This window comes from Onychostoma macrolepis, chromosome 21 (genome assembly GCF_012432095.1).
Source record: "Onychostoma macrolepis isolate SWU-2019 chromosome 21, ASM1243209v1, whole genome shotgun sequence".
NCBI classification, from domain to species: domain Eukaryota; kingdom Metazoa; phylum Chordata; class Actinopteri; order Cypriniformes; family Cyprinidae; genus Onychostoma; species Onychostoma macrolepis.
Genome location: NC_081175.1, coordinates 31,405,779 through 31,426,602, shown reverse-complemented (window position 1 = coordinate 31,426,602; position 20,824 = coordinate 31,405,779). Strand labels below are relative to the sequence as shown.

The following is a 20,824-nucleotide window of genomic DNA, read 5'->3' as shown; positions in this document are numbered from 1 at the left end:
CATCTACAGACACACACAGATCATATACAGACACAGTCAGATCATCTACAGACACACTCAGATCATCTACAGACACACAGTTAGATCTTCTACAGACACACACAAAGACAGATCATCTACAGACACACACAAAGACAGATCATCTACAGACACACACAGTCAGATCATCTACAGACACAGTCAGATCATCTACAGACACACAAAGACAGATCATCTACAGACACACACAGTCAGATCATCTACAGACACACACACAGTCAGATCATCTACAGACACACAGTCAGATCATCTACAGACACACTCAGATCATCTACAGACACACACAAAGACAGATCATCTACAGACACACACAGTCAGATCATATACAGACACACACAGTCAGATCATCTACAGACACACACATATCATCTACAGACACACACAGTCAGATCATCTACAGACACACACAGTCAGATCATCTACAGACACACACAGTCAGATCATCTACAGACACATACAGATCATCTACATACACACTCAGATCATCTACAGACACACACAAAGACAGATCATCTACAGACACACACAGTCAGATCATCTACAGACACACTCAGATCATCTACAGACACACACAAAGACAGATCATCTACAGACACACACAGATCATATACAGACACACACAGATCAGGGGGAAACGCATTTGTCCGTGTTTCGCTCCGTCTCGATTCGCGCTCACGGAAAGTGCTCGGGATACAGTATCTCTTCCGCGGCTCGAAACGCTTTCTCAAGCTTTTGACTGTACAACATTCACGTTACATGATTTGACTGATATTTACGTAGAGAGGGTGACAGCGCACCGCGTTAAAAGAAATGATCATTCATGTTTTCATAACCGCTGGCCAAATCCAAAAACGAAACTAAAATTAAAACATCTTTGAGAGCAAGGGCCCCCTGGTGTTTCGGGGGCCCTACGCAGCTTGCGTATTCTGCGTATAGGGAGGATCGGCTCTGACACACACACACACACACACAACACACACAGATCATATAACAGTGGTCCTCACTATTCTTTTCATGGGAGCTGCACTGACAGGGCAAAGTCAATCGCGAAGTATCAAAAGTTACATCCAGTCATAAATAGCATGTCTTTTTATCAATCTGTCATCCCTGATATGCAAAAGGGGCTATCATTCTTTATCATTTACCAGTCAAATTTGTAACTACAAGATGATTTAAAAAAAAAAAGCAGGATTACCTTAATGCTGGGAAGACCTCAAGTTATTTTTTTTTCTATACTAGCCCATCATGTATATATTATCTAACCATCCGGCGCACATTTGGAGTCAGTACAGTTCGTCATAAATAGAATGAGACATCATACTGATGGGGATCGTGTCGCATCGCGCCGCGCCACATCCAGGGTAGACAACATCAATGGGTTCCAGAGTATGTGAGCGGAGTGGAGCGCCAACAATTTCCTCTCCGCACTCCGAGCATTTAATAATCACTCCGCTCCGGGTTCACCATTTCCTGCTCCACTCCTCGCTCACTGATATCAGAAACGCCGCTCCGTGTCTAAAGTATTTCAGTATGTTTGAAATATCACAGTTCTGTTCATAACGTATTTTAAAAGACAACCCATTCTCACTCCGAACTCATCACATATTGAAGCTTGGTCAGGACCGTTTTGCGTCGATTTTTGACGCTCAAGTTACCCTTTAGCTTCACTTTTCGACGTGAAGGGTCCTCCGTTGTTTCAGTTGTTTGTCTTAATTTAATGGTTTGCATGCATTTGTAAAAAATTGAAATAATTTTATATACATTTTTATTTTCATTGGAGCACTAACCCAACCCCTAACCTAAACCTACCCACTTCTGAACCATATAAAACACACACAGGCAAATATAAGTGCAGTCACAGGTATTTATTGCAAAAACTGACAATAAACAAGCAGTATAAAAACATTACAAACAAGTCGTGTTGCATTCCAAGTCTTTTGAAGCCATACAAAGTCTTTATGCGAAGAAGAGAGTAAAACACAAGGTTTTAATCGCTGAAAATGATCCCGCTCCGTTAACGTGCTCACATCTCATTCAAAAAGATACTCCCGTCCCGCAGCATGACGCAGTCGGTCACGAGACACACAAGAGCCAGTAGCCTGTCACAACAGCATGACGCAATTGATCACGAGACACTTTTCACAAACGTCATTTCACAACCAAAGCTGACATAAGGTTTCTTCTGGCGGTATTTTTTGAATTCGAGCACAGCCTGCAGCATACAGGAAGAGCTTTATGGCGGACGGAGACGGTGATCGCGTCTATTCCTCTCACAAATCAATTGTTTTGCCTCGGAAGACTTGGAATATTAATACTTTTTAAATAAATTATGACGGTAGTTGTATGTGCCTGCTATATCTTGTGTTTTATTGACAGATGGTAGGTTTAGAGGCAGGGGTTGGGTTATGTGCTCATAAATGTGTAAATAATGTAATATAATTAAAAACTGTTTTGACTGTTTATATTGAAAAATCACACCCCAACATATATGCAATAATGGCAATATTATTACCCAATATATCATTTAATTATGACGATAAAATTCCCAGTATCGTGTTGGCATATTGACGCTAAGGGTTTCCTATTTAAAACAACGGAGGACCCTTCACGTCGAAAAGTGAAGCTAAAGGGTACCTTGAGCGTCAAAAATCGACGCAAACTGGTCCTGAACAAGCTTCAATATGTGACGAGTTGGGAGTGAGAATGGGTTGTAAAAGAAGAGAGGAAAATAAAATAACAGGAGAGTGTCAAAGTGGCTTATTGGAAGTGTGCAAACTTTTTTTCCTACCACATGACAAGCTAAAATCAGCAGGTATTTTGCTAAATATGCAGTTATATTACGGGCCGCTGGCATGAATTGTACTCGTGATGGAGCGGCGGTGGAGCGCTCTTGGAGCGAGTGAAAACCACGACGCTCCGACTTTTAAAAAATCCGCTCCTCGCTCCAGTCAAAATCATACCGCTCCCCAGCCAGCAATCTTATGTGGGGCCCAGATGGGTGGCACCTGGGCTATCTAACTGAGCCCCAGCCAGTTTTGTCCTCGGTTTCCATGAGGGCCCCACATGGGTCAGCCCAGATGAAACAATGAAATGAACTCTGCTCAGTATGCATACTACAGAGTGCTAAAAATAAGACTGAAGCAGCACTGCAGTTCATTAGATAATTAAGTGATTAATCTAGTACTGATTGAGCTTTAGTGACGGACACCTGCTTAAGAAGAAAGAGACGAGCAGAAACACAACAGCTACTATTGACTTCCAGCCACAGCCTGCAAAACAACTGCAAATAAAATACATTAAATCTCTGAAGATCTCAGCAGAGGATGATTAAACAACTCCACAAACAGCATTACTAGCATCATTATTACTAACTAGACTGACGTTATTTCTGTCAGACTTCTACAAAAGTTTTTGAGAATTACAGAGGTACAGATGCTGGTTAAATTGAAAAGTATATTTGTCACCATTATGGAGAATAGCGTTTGTTTTAGTTGGGTGGTTGGCCCTTAAAGCTTTAACTTTAGTTTTTTTCTGGCTGCTTTAACTGTGTTTGTTATGGCAAGACAAGCGAGAAAAACTGTGATGAAGATATAATCATCAAGTAATGGCCTGATTCTAGAGACTAATTTCTGATGGTATATATGATGTGATAATAACTTCTCATTAATAACACTTAATGTTATTAATTAACATTAAGTGTTATAATATAACATTACACTTAATGTTATTAATTGAATGTGTACACGCACACGTACACATACACATTCAACAATGCAGAAGAACATTAAAATATATTTTTCACAAAATGCTTTGAGCTCCTGCCTCACAAACACACAGACATCAAGAATCAGTGTATGAATCTCAACAACGGTGACATGATTCATGCTGCAATGCATTCTGGGTGCAGCACACAAAAGTCAACCATGGCTCCCAGCATGCATTACAGCATGAATTGCATCACCGTTGTTGAGATTCGTACACTGATTCTTGATGTCTGTGTGCCTGAATGAGCTGACAGTTAAAAACCCAAATTCAGAATTTCATTTTTTTTTTCCTCAGGGTTAGTAATGTGAAAACTTAATTTGTTGATCATAACAAGCCACTTCCAAACAGTGATGAGCTCGATGAGAAAGACTGCTTTATAACATTAAAATCTGTACTATTATCAATGAACAGCTATTATCAACTGATAACCTTTGAGTCTAACTGTTTTTGCACACAACATGTTTTCTAAATGCATTGTGGCATAGAAAACAAGCATACAGAGGAGCATAAGAGTCAAGAGCTCTATTAAAGCAAACGTTATTCACCATAATGGTGACTTCAAACCAAACTCTTACTTTCAATAAAACATCAACATCTGAACCTCTGTATTTCTCAATAAGAGCTTCTCCAGACAATCTGACAGAAATAACGTCAGTCTAGTTAGTAATAATGATGCTAGTAATGCTGTTTGTGGAGTTGTTTTATCCTCCTCTGCTGAGATCTTCAGAGTTTTAATGTCTTTTATTTGCAGTTGTTTTGCAGGCTGTGGCTGGAAGTCAATAGTAGCTGTTGTGTTTCTGCTCGTCTCTTTCTTCTTAAGCAGGTGTTCGTCACTAAAGCTCAATCAGTACTAGATTAATCACTTAATTATCTAATGAACTGCAGTGCTGCTTCAGTCTTATTTTTAGCACTCTGTAGTATGCATACTGAGCAGTGTTCATTTCATTGTTTCATCTGGGCTGACCCATGTGGGGCCCTCATGGAAACCAAGGACAAAACTGTCTGGGGCCCAGTTAGATAGCCCAGGTGCCACCCATCTGGGCCCCACATAAGTTTGCTGGCTGGGTCCACTCCGCTCACCTACTCTGATGGGTTCTATTGTCTTTTGTCGGATCGCTCAACTTGCGTCCGGTTTAGACATGGTTTTTTAATGGGTTATGTTATAGCCCTGCTTGTTTTTAATGCTTTTATGAAATATCTGTATTGACTGCATGATCATATCATCGTATTATTTACTGCCATGCGAGCCACAAAGTAAAGCTTGGCGAGCCGCGCAATGAGTAACACTGTCATATACATACAGACACACACACACACACACAGACAGATCATCTACAGACACACACAGATCATATACAGACACACACAGTCAGATCATCTACACACACACACACACACACACACACACACACACACACACACACACACACACACAGATCATCTACAGACACACACAGATCATATACAGACACACACAGTCAGATCATCTACAGACACACACACACACACACACACACACACAGATCATCTACAGACACACACAGATCATATACAGACACACACAGTCAGATCATCTACAGACACACACACACACACACACACAGATCATCTACAGACACACACACACACACACACACACACACAGATCATCTACAGACACACACAGTCAGATCATCTACACACACACACACACACACACACACACACACACAGATCATCTACAGACACACACAGATCATATACATTTACATTTAATCAATAAGCAGGCGCTTTTATCCAAAGCGACGTACAAATGAGAACAATAGAACTAATCAGACCATCGAGAGTGCAGCAGTATACAAGTGCCATGACAAGTCTCAGTTAGTCCAGCACAATATACACACACAGTCAGATCATCTACAGACACACACAGATAATCTACAGACACACACAGATAATCTACAGACACACACAGTCAGATCATCTACAGACACACAGATCATACACACACACACACACACACACACACACACTGTATAGCTATCTTTGTGAGGACATACATTGACACAATGCGATCTCTAGCTCTTAACCCTAACCTTCAGAACTAAGTGCCTCACCCAAACCCTTACCCTAAACCTACCCTTTACCCAATTATAAACTGACCCATAAAACCCAGTCTTGACCCTCAAACAGGCCTTTAAAGGAGTCCCAGAAAGTGAGGACCGGCCAAAATGTCCTCACTTTACAAGATTGTCCTCACTCTGATGGTCTAAAACTCAAACCGGCCCTCACAAAGATAGCTGTACAAGTGCACACACACACACACACACACACACACACACACACACACACACACGCTCACACACACACACACACACACACACACACACACACAGTTAGATCATCTACACACACACAGATCATCTACAGACACACATAAACATTGTGATCAGTTGACTGTAAATAATCTCTTATATGTTGTTAATACCTCAGTATCTGCAGCTGACAGTTTGGATTCTTCAGTCCATCAGAAATAAACTTTACACCAGAGTCCTGCAGGTGATTGTTACTCAGATCCAGCTCTCTCAGGACACAGTTTGAGGATTGAAGAGCTGAAGACACAATTTCACAATGCTGATCTGAGAGATCACAGCCAGAAAATCTGGAAGAGATTAAATACATTTTAAGAATTAACACAAACAGATCATCTACAGACACACAGATTAAATAAAATTTAAGAATTCGTGTTAAAAATGTTTATGCCTCATTTTCAAAGCCTTCTTTATATGGTATCAGCCCATATATGGTATCATTTGAAGGCTTAGGGTCTCTTCTTTACAAAGAATACCATTTGTGGTTTTATGATGCATAAAGCAGTAAAATTAAGCAAATTTTCCGCTTAACGATTGCAAATCATTTTTCCTAAGAATGTGTATTTTTTATATTTTTCACAATAAAGTCAAGTCATACAGTATACCACAAGAAAGCTCTCATTCTCAGGAACTGAGACAAAAATGAAAGTATTGAGAAAAAATTATGTGCTTTTTGCAAACAAAAATAAAGAATTGCAAAAGAAAATGAAGTATTGTGAGAAAAAAAGAAATTTTGCAAATAAAAATAAAATAAAATGAAATGGAGCAAAAGCCATGATTTTGCAATACATATTTTCCATGGCCATATCTACTAATTTATTTGCAACGCTGCTTTTATTTTGCGCTTCAGTCAAGTTTGAGTTTGCGATACTGTTTTCCTATTTGCGCTTCACGTTTCTGCGCGTCTCACTTTGTGGCGCTGTTTTGACATGGGGGTGGAGTCAGGGTATGGGGGCGTGTACAACAGGCTTGGGCATGCCTCCCTGGAAGTGACTTCATCGGCGTGTTGCAAAATCATTGCTTTTGCTCTTTTCATTTTTCCTTTGCAATTTTTTATTTTTGTTTGCAAAACTTCTTTTTTTCTTGCAATACCCTTCATTTTATTTTGCAATTATTTATTTTTGTTTACAAAAAGCACAATTTTTCTCAATACTTTCATTTTCGTTTGCAAAAAATTTATTTTCTTTTGCAATACTTCAATTCTCTTGCAAATATATGCGGCACTGTTTTGACTCCATAGGTTTCCTCTTTTTGTATAATTTGGATGGAAAATGTGTGCTTTATCAAAACTTGCTAAAAGTCGCCAAATAAATTTTTTAAAATAGCTAAATTTGTTGCTAGGTGCTTTTAGAAGGAAAAGTTGCTAAATTTAGCGACAAAATTGGGTCAGCAGAGGGACGGGTGAGCGGATGGGTAGAGAGTTTCCAGGACAGCGCTGAAGCTGTGTTGCGCCTGGGATTTGTAGTTTGTATGAATGTTTTAAGGAGAGAATAGCACGCTGAAAGGCTAAAGCATCGGCGTCACGGATAAATGCGATCTGTGGTTATGAAAAGAAAAGTTACAGATAATGAAGAACGATCAGCGGCGCCGTGGAGAGGAGAAGACGCACATCTGGTGAGGGTTTATGAGCACTTTTCTCCCGTTTTGAGATAATCTTGACTTTGAAACGTGAAAGCACAGCTAACAATCTGATGAAGTGTTGATTGATAGTACAGTAGTACAGTACAGGATGCATTTCGGTGAATATACAGTAAATATACATGGATTATTACAGTGCTGTGTGGATGAACAGTTATTGTTTGTTTGACGTTCTGAAGATCAGAGAGCAGTAACAGGCAGCTGTAGCAGCACGGAGGAGCTGTTTTCTTGTCTCTAGGAGGCAGCAGGTGATGCAGGGCTCAGGTGAAGATGAGCTGATGCTCCAAACAGTAGAACAATACAGAATGCACATAAATGGAATTACATAAAGCTGGAGGATGTGGGTTCTATTTTAGATTGTAATAGACCAGATCTATTTTATAATTTATACAGTCGTGTGTCTCCTGAAAGAATAAAACTGATTGTAGGAAACACAAAATGTGAAATTTGGTCCAATTCGTTTATGCCATTTTTGTATATTACTACCTAGAAAAACATAAAAATGAAACATAATTCAATCAATAATCAAGAAAAGTGCTTATGGCACATAGTAAAATAGGATTCTGGGGGTAATGTATTTCATAAAACCTGTTTTTGCAAATGACACTTGTAGATGCAAAAAAGGACCATTTTACTAGCTTATTTAATAATGCAATAACTCCTGTTTAGAAGTTGTTATCTGAAAGATTCTTTTTTTTTTTCTGGTACATTTTGGCATCTAGTGACATCAAACAAAGTAAGTTGCAGAGAGCAGGACCAAATAGATCATGAATAACAGAATTTATTATTTTTTGTGTTTATTGTAATATTTGAAACATATATAATGTTATTTATAATGAATTACACTCATATTTTGTAGTTCAAAGGGTTTCCTTTACAATGAAACCTTTTTTTAAATTGATTTCCTCCATTGTATGTGTGTCAGGGGTGTGAATCGGCACTGGTTTCACGATTCAATTCGATTACGATTATCATGTCAATGATTCAATTCCAATTCAATATCATGAAGCATCACAATTATATCAAATTTATTTTGTGTATTTTATTAAATTATATAAGCAGGCAATTTTTTTAAATAATTATGTTAATTAATATATTAATTAATGTATAATTAATTAATTAATTAATTAATTAATGTTAAGAATTAAAAGTAAAGCTTCAAAACATACAAGCAAATATAAAGTAATAAAAGGGGGAAAAGACAATTACAAACTATAAACAAAAAGCACTTTCAGTCTCTGGGAGTGCTTTAAGTATCGAAAGTTTACAGATAATCATAGTTATGGGTTTTTCTTTTTCCTCAGCATTTGATTATTACTGATGAGATCATAGACACTAGCAGCTTTAATAGACTGCATTCACACTAATGAACAGATCTATTTCCACATATCAGATGTTTTGTCCAGTTCTGAAAACACAACTGACTGTCAGGGATGGATTATGATGCAGCGGTGCCCTGGGAACGGACTGATTAAAGGCCCCCCTTAGTACTGGCCCTGCACGGGCAGCCCTCACTTAGCCCACACTATTAATCTACAACCTGGTCCAGATCAAACACACCTGAACCAACTAATTAGGATCTGAAGTAACACTTGATAATTAATTTTGTTTAATCGGGGTTGGAACTGAACTCTGTAGGAAGGTAGAACTCCAGGAACAGGATGCACCCCTGATCTACAACAATACATCTGTTTCACTATCAATATTTTCCTGCTACTATAACTTAAGTCTTTGGGAAAAACAGTTATTTTCCATCTGAAATGGATGCAGTCACCACATAACTAATGTCTATATTGTCAAAAATATACAGTAGTCAAAGGGATTTCAAATCAATGGATTTATTAAATACAAAATATAAAACATTCAATTCAGGTTAATACAGCTACATATAGCCAAACATCTGAATACACAAAAGTACAAAAAAAACAAAGCAATGTAAGATTGTAGGATTTCGTCATGAGAAAGTTGATGTGTAGTACATCAATGTCCAAACACTGTCCATATCTGAAGTTGGCTGATAGCAAATGAATAATCCAACCTCTTGTAATGAAAACATGCCACAGCTCTCAAACACCAGACTCTTCCTAACCAGGAATAATCAAAAATAGTCCAGACTATGGTCTCAGGTCGAAAAGAACTTTAAATCCATATTCAAACTGGACCATGATGTGGTGACCTCACCAATAAAGAGCCCTTCTAAATACATTTAAACTCTAAGCATCAATCCAAACATAGGCCATACATACATCTAACATTTCTGCAAAAAACATCAGCAATGTACACTTTTAAATAGAAAAAACAACTCCTTTAGACTGGGCTTGAAATGACACATTTCCCAACCAGGACACAGCACAATGTGTTCAGCAGGTGAGCCATGCTGGCTGCTGCTGCTTGCTATTGCTAACTTCTTCTTCCGTGGATTTAATGGCGGGTTGCATACCAGCTTTTTAGGTGCATACCGCCACCTCCTGTGCTGGAGTGTGAAGTGATTTCAGGTGTATATTATGATATCTATATTATATTCTTATGTCCACTATTCTTTTTTGTTATCAACATTTTTTATTTTTCATACATAACATCCAAAAAAAAATAAACAAATAAATAAAAATACAAAATAATAATTAAAAAAAAACAACAACAACAGACACATACTCAATATCTCAAAGTCCAGTCAAAGGGAGGGAGAGAGGGAAGGACAAGAAAAACATAAAAGTCACTCCTTTATACAGTCACGTATATCAAAGAGAAAGCACTGCCAAGCATCAATGGTAGAAGGCTTGGCCCCATTGATTCGTGCTGTTGTACATTCACAAGTCACTATTTGCAGGAGGCTACGGATCCAATATGTTTTTCCACACATGTGCGGTGTAAACCAGTTTTGTATTATTGTCTTCTTTGCAGCTGTAAAACCAGCAAACAACATTCTCTTTTGCATTGAAGTTATACAGAGGCCAGAATCATCATTAAGAAGACACAAACTTGGATTAACAGACCAATCAATATGCAGTAAGGATGATAGAACCAGGTTTACATGTGTCCATAGACTGATGACGACAGGACATTCCCAAAACATATGCAGAAAAGTACCTGATGATGTAGTATTACATATATGGCAGTTGAGATTCGGTTGTAGTTTCATTTTAAATCTTTTGTAAGGAGTTATGTATGCTCTATGAATGACTTTGAAGTGAATAAGACGATGAGCCAGATTTTTAGATGTTAAACTGAGATTAGACCACACTCTCTCCCAGTCGACAGACAAATTAAGGTCAGATAATTCCCTATTCCAAATAGTTTTAATAGAAAGAGGTTTTGTAATGCAATCAATAATCTTATTATATATTAAAGAAACAGACGGCCGACCAACAGATGGTGCAATCCAATCTTGCATAGGATGAGAGGAGATGGGAGATGCCCAAGGAACTCCATACGCTTTGAGAGCAGAACGTAATTGAAGAAAGACAAAATATGCGGATGCTGGTAGACAAAATTTGGTTCTTAATGTCTGAAATGAACATAGGCCCTGGTTATCATATATATCACCGCATGTGTTTACACCCAAAGAGGACCAAGAGGGTTGGACAAATGGACGATTTCCGCATACAAAATTAAAATTGTGCCATAAAGGTGTACTGTTACAAAATTTGAAGGTTCCTCCTATCCGACGTTCCACCGTTTTCCAGATTTTAATAGAGTTGGCCACAACCGGACCAAATTTATAATTATCCCTTTTTTCCTGTGCCAGTAAATAACATATCTTGGAGTCTATTTGGTTTAACCTTGTCAGCTTCAATCACTCTCCAAGAAACTGTAGATTGAGGATCAACCCAATTATGAAGAGCCTTAAGCTGGAACGACCAATAATACAGTTCAAAATTTGGTACAGCCAGTCCTCCTGCGCTATTAGGATGTTGTAATGTGGTAAGTTTGATTCTGGGGCATTTATCATTCCAGATAAATTTAGAAATTATGGAGTTGATCTCCTTAAAGTAACCTGGAGGGGGAGAAAGTGGTAGCATAGAGAAAAAAAAATTAAATCGAGGTAACAAATTCATCTTAACAGTGGAGATTCTTCCTTGAAGAGAGACTTTAAGATTCTTCCATCTTTGAATGTCATTTTGACCTTAACTAAAATATTATTAAAATTGTCTCTGGCAATCTTATGAATGTTTTATATATGGTAATGCCCAAATAGATGAAAGATTCCTTAATAGGGATAAATGAGGGAATAGAAGAATTAACTTTAACATTGTTAATTGGCATTAAAGCAGATTTGCTCCAATTTATTTTATATCCTGATAAGCTACTAAAATTATCAAATTCCTTAATTATACTAGAGACTGAAACATCAAAGTGGTCTAAATATAGAATAATATCATCAGCATATAATGAAATACTATGATTATGATCATGAATCTTAATCGATACTTCAGATTTCCTGATGGCTTGTGCTAAGGGTTCAAGAGATAGACAAAACAATAAGGGGAAAGCGGACATCCCTGCCTTGTTCCCGCTGCAAAGGGAATGGGGAAATAATATTACCAGTTATGACTGATGCTGCAGGTGAGTGGTATAATGTCTTAATCATAGAAATGAAGTGTTCACGAAGCGAAACATTGCAGAACTGCCCACATATAATTCCACTCTAGCCTGTCAAAGGCTTTTCTGCATCAAGTGAAAAGACTGCACAAGGGGTCGGGTGGGAGTCTGCAAAGTCAAGAATATGAAGGAGTCGACGATATTGTCAGATGCATTGCGCCTTGATGAAACCAGTTTGGTCCTCCTTGATCAAACTATGAATTACCTTCTCCATACGAAAAGCAAAAACTTTAGCATAGATTTTAAGATCACATGGGATAAGCGAAATCGGTCTGTAGCTGGAACAATCTAATGGGTCTTTCCCTTTTTTAAGAAGTAATGAAATCAGTGATGTTTTTTGATCTCTATGAAATACCCCATGTTCAATTGCAAAATTAAATGAATTAAGCATAAGTGTCCCTACCAAATCCCAAATTTCTAAATATAATTCAGGGGGGAGACCATCTAGACCTGGCGATTTGCCCTTTTAGAGAGACGTGCAGCTCCTCCAAACTTAATGGGGCCTCCAAAGATTCTTTATCCATCTGTGAGATTCGAGGCAGTTCCAATTTATCTAAATACTGCTTACAAATTGGTTCATCAAAATCTGTTTCGGCTTTATACAGATTCATGTAAAAACCTTTAAATATGTCATTAATTGCTGCAGGGTTCGTGGTGACCTGATCATCCGATGATTTTATTGCGCTGATATATGCCTTAGACTCGCATTCTTTCAACCTAAGGGCCAATAAATGACTAGGTCTCTCTGATTCAAAATAATATTTTTGCCTAGTCCTATGTAAAATAAATTCTGCCTTTGAGTGTGAAAGTAAATCATATTCTTCTTTTAAAGAGGACAACTGTGTAGCCTGTTGCTCAGTAAAATGTTGTTTTGTAGGTTTTGCAATGATTGGATTTTATTTTCTAATTGTGTAAACTGGTGAGTTTTCGCTTTGGCAAGAGTAGAAGAGAAAGATATACAGAATCCTCGTATGGCACACTTAGTCGATTCCCACATTATTTGAGGATCCACATCAGAGGGCATATTGATTTCAAGAAATTCCTTAATATATTCTTTTAGTGAAGTAATGAAAGTCTGATTACTTAATAATGATATGTTAAAGCGCCATCTAGGGACTTGGCTTTAACATCGGAGAGGAACACTGCACAACACAGCAGAATGATCAGATAATAAAATTGGTAATATAGAAATGGAGGAATTGACGAAATTAAAGATGGGCTGAGAAATATGTAGTCTATCCTAGAGAAAGTCTTATGTCTATTAGAAAAAAGTGAAGTCCTTAGCTTTAGTATTCTGAATTCTCCAAAGATCGATTAAGTTGAGCTCCGTGATAAATTTATTCAGTAATTTAGAAGATGGATTGGCTGTTGTATCAGATTGAGATTTATCTAAAGCAGGATTTATGACAGCATTAAAATCACCACCCACAACTAATGGGCAGTCAGTCTGCTCAAGTAATGTTTTGGAAATCTGTGTAAGGAACGCACTGTCTGTCTCATTCAGACCGTAAATAGAGACCAATGCTAATATATTTTGCATCGGATAAAAACAAATCTACCCTTCTCATCACTACCAAGGTGTTCAATTGTTAAATTTAACTTTCGATTAACAAGGATAAGCACCCCCGCTAATTTATAATATTTATTCTGAAAACGTGCCACGTCAGATTGTTTTAAATGCGTCTCTTGAATTAGGGCACAGGAAATAGATTTACGGTGTAAATATTCTAACACACGGGTTCGTTTAACAGCAGAATTTAAACCATTCACATTCAGTGATAAAATATATAGAGTATGCATTGAATATTCATAATCCCAAAATTGTAATCAATAAATGAAAAACAGAAGCACTTCCATTCTGTAAGTAGCATGTAAACGCTGATGTGCATTTTAGATACCAAACCTCCTAGATGAAAAATCCCTTTAGAAATAAGATAAAATAAATAACAGTATAAATGTCTGTTGTAAAAAGTAAAAACAACATAAAAACCTGAACAACCAACAACCATAAACAAGGAACAACTCAGACCGCACATTACCGAGAACATAGGTCTGACTGAGCAACAAAATAGTGATGGTTCGTGACCGATCCACTCCAACGCAAGACATGTCTCCCGAAAGGCCCACACAGCCAAAAAATATTTTTAATTAAACCTACTCTCAATTAGTCCCCTCCAAAAAAGAGAGAGAAAAAAAAGGAGTGTCAGTCTTACCAGCAACGAGATCGTTGTACCGGATATATAGGGACAATATCTCGGTAGTAGAGGAGAGAAGAAAAAGCAAAAATAGACTTAGCAAGCGTCCATGTCCATCCTACCACCATCCCCTACTGGGCAGCTAGGACCATGTCCATCCCGGCCATCAAGTTCCTTCCGTTGGACCGGAGAGACAGCGGCCGCTGTTCCCCCGTCGCCGCCCTGCAGAGCCACGGCATATGACTTCTGCTGAGACAGGGAGCTGATAAAATCCTCCGCTTTCTGAGGGGAATCGAAGCTTTTCTGTTCCCCTTTGTGCCGTAGTTTAACCACCGCCGGATAGATGAGGAAGGGGTGGAGGCCAAGCGCTGTCATCTTCTTCAAAACCGGACCAAATGCCTTTCTCCTGATCGCTGTAGCTGGACTAAAGTCGGGAAAAAATAGTAGTGTGACATTGTTCTGTGCGCATTTCACCGGATAGGCCTGCCGAGCACCCTTCAGGATATCTGATCTGTCATGCCATCTCAGTACACGGAAGATAAGAGTGCACGGCCGATCGGAGCCTCTCCCTCCGTCATACACGCGTGCGCCCGGTCAATCTCAATGTCACGGCCCCTCAAGGAAGGAATCCACTTGGGAAGATGAACTCTGAGGAAACCAGCCGCGTCGGATCCCTCAGCCCCCTCTGGCAGCCCCACCAGTCGTACGTTGTTCCTCCTGCACCTGTCCTCCATATCCGTCATCTTCTCGGTGAGTCGCTCCAGCTGATTTCTTACGTCCGTGACTGCCCTCCTATCCTCACGTGCATCTGCTTGCACAGAATCAACGCGGTCACGTGTCTGCTTCGCCGCGGTAGTTATGGCCTCAAACTCCTCTCTTAGCTCTTTAACAGACTTGTTGGTCGCTTGTATGTCCTCACGCAGTTCGCGCAATGCTGGAATCAGTACAGAGTCCATCGCATCTCTTACTGCCGAATTCACAACCGAATTCAAAGTGCTTTGCTGCTCTTTAAATGCTAGTTCAATACGGCTAGCGATCCAGAATCTGTGGGAGAGGGGGTTTCGTACTTGGGCCAGGCTCTGTGGAGGGAGGAACAGGAGAGTGGTAAGTGTGTGAGTGGTAAGAGAGTTGAGCTCCCTCCAGCCAATGCCTTCACTCTTCCAGGGCCAGTTTGATGGCAAGAAGTTCTCTATTGCCGATATCGTAGTTACGTTCTGCCGGGCTGAGTTTTCGTGAGAAGAAGACACATGGATGGAGTTTCTCGGGATTCCCCTGCTGCTGGGATAGGATGGCTTTGACTCCGGTGGTTGAAGCATCCACCTCTACAATGAACGGTCTCTGGGGATCAGGATGTATGAGGATAGGAGCTTGGGTGAAGGCTTCTTTCAGACTTTCGAAGGCAGCGTTGGCTGCTGGGGACCAGGAAAGAGACTTGGGCTTGTTGCGAAGTAGATTGGTAAGAGTTCTGTAGTTCTGGATGAAACGGCGGTAGAAATTAGAGAATCCCAGGAATCGTTGGAGTTCCTTGACGGTAGATGGAATTGGCCAGGTCCTGATAGCTTCCACCTTCCCCTTGTCCATCCAGATGACACTACTGTCAATATGATATCCGAGGAACTGAACTGTGGATTGGTGGAAAGAACATTTCTCTGCCTTGAGGAAGAGTTGATGCTGTCGTAGTCGTTGGAGGACCTCCGCAACGTGGTGGTGATGTTCGGCCAAGCTCCAAGAGTAGATGAGTACATCGTCAATATAGACTAGGACGAACCGATGGAGATACTCTTGGAGCACCTCGTGCATGAAATCCTGCAATACGGAGGGGGCGTTGACCAGGACATACGGCATAACCAAATATTCATAGTGACCGGTAGGGGTTAAGAAGGCTGTCTTCCATTCGTCCCCCTCACGTATCCGGATGAGGTTGTACACGCTGTGGAGGTCTAGCTTGGTGAAGATGGTGGCACCATGGAGATGTTCCAAGGCTGCTGGGACGAGAGGAAGGGGATAACGGAATTTGACAGTGATCTTGCTCAGGGTCCGATAGTCGATACAAGGCCTCAAGCCTCGGTCCTTCTTAGCCACGAAAAAGAAACTTGAAGCAGCAGGGGATGTGGAAGGGCAGATGTAGCCTTGCTTGAGTGCCTCTTCGATGTACTCCTCCATGGCCTTCTATTCGGGAAGTGACAGAGGATAGATTTTCCCTTTGGGCACTGGCTCACCTGGTAGAAGATCTATTGCTTAGTCCCATGGCCGGTGAGGAGGGAGTTGGGAGGTCTTCTTCGGACAAAAGACGTCACTGAAGTGGGTATAACAGGTTGGTATATCAATGGATTGTTTCTCCAAAGGGCTTTCGATGGTGGTGGAATTCAAATCTAGGATTGGTTTGTTTGGCGATGGTGATTGGGTCAAGTGAGGAAAGCAATTTGGAAAGCACTGGTGACCCCACTTCAGGACGTCTTCCTTGCGCCAGAATATCTGGGGTTCATGCAGGGCGAACCAAGGCCTCCCGAGGATGATGTCCGTAGTGGCTTCCTCCAGAACCAGTAATCTGATATCCTCTTCATGTAGGAGACCTACTCGTTGGCGTACAGGACCAGCATCGAGTCTGATATTATGATGGCTCAAAGGTTTCCCGGTTATGGAGTGGACTTGTAGATCTTGGGGTTGATAATTGTAGGGATCTTGAGCTGGCGGCAGAGGTTCCCCGATATAAAGTTCCCGGCTGACCCTGAGTTCGAGGAGGGCATGGACTGGAACAGATAGGTTGGGTGCAATAAGCATTACCACAATAGAGAGAGGATTCATATTTTGAGGTATGGGTTGAATTGCACTCGAGGAGTACAAATGGGGCATGTTGAGATCACATGCCCGCCGTACCCACAATACAGGCATAATCCTTGAATCAGACGCCTCTGCCGCTCAGCAGATGATGGTCTCATATTGTCGGTTACCATGGGTTCTGGGACTGGTTCTGGAGGAGGGTTGGACGCTGGGTGACGTTGGGAAGGAGTGCAACGGCTCAATGGGAATGGTTCCTCTAAGCAAGACTGCATGCGATTAGAACAGCGGATAGAGAGTTGAATCAAACTTTCCAATCCACAGGTATCATCATAACCGGCCAATTGGAGGCGTAATTGGGGTTCTAACCCCGTGACCAAAGATTGCTCATTCCAACCACTGGCCGCGGCAAGGGTATGAAATTTGAGGGCGTATTCCGTGATGGGTAGGGACCCCTGTCGGAGATGGTAAAGCTGGTCACTGACGGATGAATCATCCACTGAGCGTCCAAAAACCTCTCTGAAATGAGCGACAAAGTTAGCAAATGACTGGGTGACAGTACCTTCTTGAGCCCAGATCGTTTCTGCCCATTGCAGTGCCTTGCCGGATAAAAGAGAGATGAGGAACGCAATCTTTGATCTTTCTGTGGTGTAGAGAGAGTTCTGCATTTCGATGGCAAACGAACATTGCAAAAGGAAGCCGTTGCACTCCTCCGCCACACCAGAGAAGGGCGGTGGTCGGGCCATGGGACTGGCGATCACAGGCATCGAAGAAGTGGTGGTGGATGTGGAAGTGCTCGGTGGTGTTGGTGGAGGTGCGGGACGGAGAACTCGTCGGAGATTATCCACGAGTTCCTGGAAAGGATCTGGTTGACTCATGCTGAATCACTGTGTCTTTAGGTCTGATCTTCTGTTAGGGAAGCAGACTGGACACAGAGGATTATAATACAACGTGATGTTTATTTGATTCAGCAGAGGGTAAGGGGTCAATTGAGGTAAGTGGAGTCTTGAAATACTTGAAGGTGTGGAGAATGGACAAACCGACGTGGCTTGTAGCTTTCCAGGAACTCGTGGATGCTGAGGAGAAGTACACACCCCAGATTTCTGGAAGAGGAGAGAGTGGATGATCCGCAGAGTGGATCAGACAATGGGGATCCGGGAAACAGCGATGGAGATAACTGGAGGTAAGTATACAAACATGTTAGTATAAGGTAAGTAGTAGGCGAAGAGTAGAGAGAGTCCACTTCATACTGATGAGATCGGACAATTGACTGGAGTGGGGTGTGTGCTTAAGTAGTGCTGGGTGATTGGATGCCAATGAGGTGCAGGTGCTCTGAATTAATACTCAGGTGATTGGGATCGCTGTGATGGATTGGTGGTGGAGCCTGGCTGATCTGTGACATTCTGATATATTCTGTTGAATAGCTTTTGATATTAATGTCAATCTGTCCTTTTTTAATACATTCATGAATTTGTAAATCAACTTCAGGTTGACTGAAAAACCAAGGAGGTATTGGGGAAATTGTAACTATTGATGAAAATGTAATATTATTTAGTGACATTTTTGCAGCCCAATCCTTAACTTCCCATGCAAACCCTGTTCCTGTTAAGTTTATTGTCTCCCAACTCCCCTCTAATATTGATTTTGTAAGATGATCTGAATTATGCCCTTGTAAATTGATCCAGTAAGCAACAGATAATTGTTTACGTCTTATATCTAATGGAAACTCATCTGTTTCAACTTGCATTGCTGAGATTGGAGTTGTTTTAATTGCACCTGTAATACGTCTCAAAGCTCGTGCTTGAATAAGATCTAACTTTTTAAGCATACTGATTGATGCAGATCCATATATAATACATCCATAATCTAAAACAGATCGTAGAAGTGCACAGTATAAGGTGATCATTGATTTTTTATTTGCCCCCCATTCTCATTAGATTTAGTACTTTACTGCATTTCTTTTCAGTGTAGTCAATATGGATTTTCCATGTTAATTTAGAATCAAACCATAAACCTAAATATTTAAATTTTGTTACCCTTTCTAATGGTTGTTTATATAAATAAAGTTTAATATTTTCTGCAATCCCTTTTTTTTTTTTTTTGTAAAAAACTGACAACAAATTTTGGATACAGAGAATCTGAATCCCCATTTCACAGACCATTTCTCTACACCTTCTATTGATTCCTGAATTTTATGTACAATATATTTAACATTTTTCCCTCTCTTCCACATTGCTCCATCATCAGCACATAATGCTTTTGAAATTCCTGGATGAATTCCTTCAAACATATCATTGATCATCAGGTTACATTAATATAGGACTTGTTATATATATATATATATATATATATATATATATATATATAGGTTCTGTTTCCTACATTCACCATCTGAGATAATACACTACCCACCTTGACTTGAATCGTTCGACCAAATAAGAAACTTAAAACCCAATTATAAAATCTTCCTACAATTCCAATTCTCTGCAACTTTAATAACACTCCTTCCCTCCACATCATATCATATGATATGCCTTTTCAATGTCGAAGTACACTGCCACTAACACCTCTTTAATTGCTAATGCCTTCTTTACATCAGTTCCCAGTCTTAATAATGCATCTGAAGTAGATCTACCTGGCCAGAAGCCAAACTGATAGAGAGCTATTAATCCTCTGCTTTCTAACACATAATATAAACGGTTAACAATCATTTTTTCCATCACTTTACAAAGGTTAGATGTCAGAGCAATTGGCCTATAATTTCCTGCTACTGAAGAATATTTTCCTGGTTTGGGAATAGGAATTACGACAGCTTGTTTCCATGATAAAGGCAGTTGACCTTCTAACCACATTTTATTAAAAAGATCCAATATTGCTTTAAGTATTACTTCATCTTTCTCTACCACATGGCTTTACATGAGGAAACCTAAAACACTCTAGCATCCCTAGTGGTAAGGAAGAAAACTGCCCACAAAATTTTTCTTAACTGGCTCATGTCTGGCCCACACTGGGCCATCATTGGATTAATGTGGGCAGACCCATAGTGTGGGCTGCTCACAAAGAGCCTGCGGTGAGCCCAAAGCTGTGGGCCTTAGCTGGGCAAGCCCGCACTCGGCCTGTTTAGGTTTGGTGTGGGCTGGCCCTAACCCCCTGTGCCCGCAAAAAGCCAGCATGGGCCCAGCAAGGGTATGTTTGCAGGGGAGTGGAAGCACTGTTAAGCAATGTGTATGTGTCTCACAGCGCATATTTTGTGCAATGAAGCCCGCTGCGTTTGTCTCAGCACACACACGTGTTGTTATGCGAGAAAAAGCCATGCTCAGATTTTAAAACAGAGAGCGCATTTTTAATGCGTGACAAGTGTGTATGTGAATGACGTCATAGGCTATAATCGATTATGGTCTATTACTGCATCGATGCAGAATCGTCCAAGTCCGCATCGCAATGCATCGATTAATTTTG

The 20,824-nt window shown here is 40.3% G+C and overlaps 1 protein-coding gene across 4 annotated transcripts in view; it reads right to left on the bottom strand.

The window, feature by feature from the left end:
* Positions 1–20,824, bottom strand: part of LOC131529236 (NACHT, LRR and PYD domains-containing protein 3-like) — a 112,514-nt gene that overhangs the window by 27,773 nt on the left and 63,917 nt on the right. For all 4 annotated transcript variants that reach the window (XR_009268029.1, XM_058758856.1, XM_058758857.1 and 1 more), the window contains exon 5: positions 6,272–6,445. Coding sequence is in view for 3 of the 4 variants with exons in the window: in XM_058758856.1 (XP_058614839.1) it covers positions 6,272–6,445 (174 nt within the window). In the remaining variant the exon portion in view is untranslated. The remainder of the gene's footprint in view (positions 1–6,271; positions 6,446–20,824) is intronic.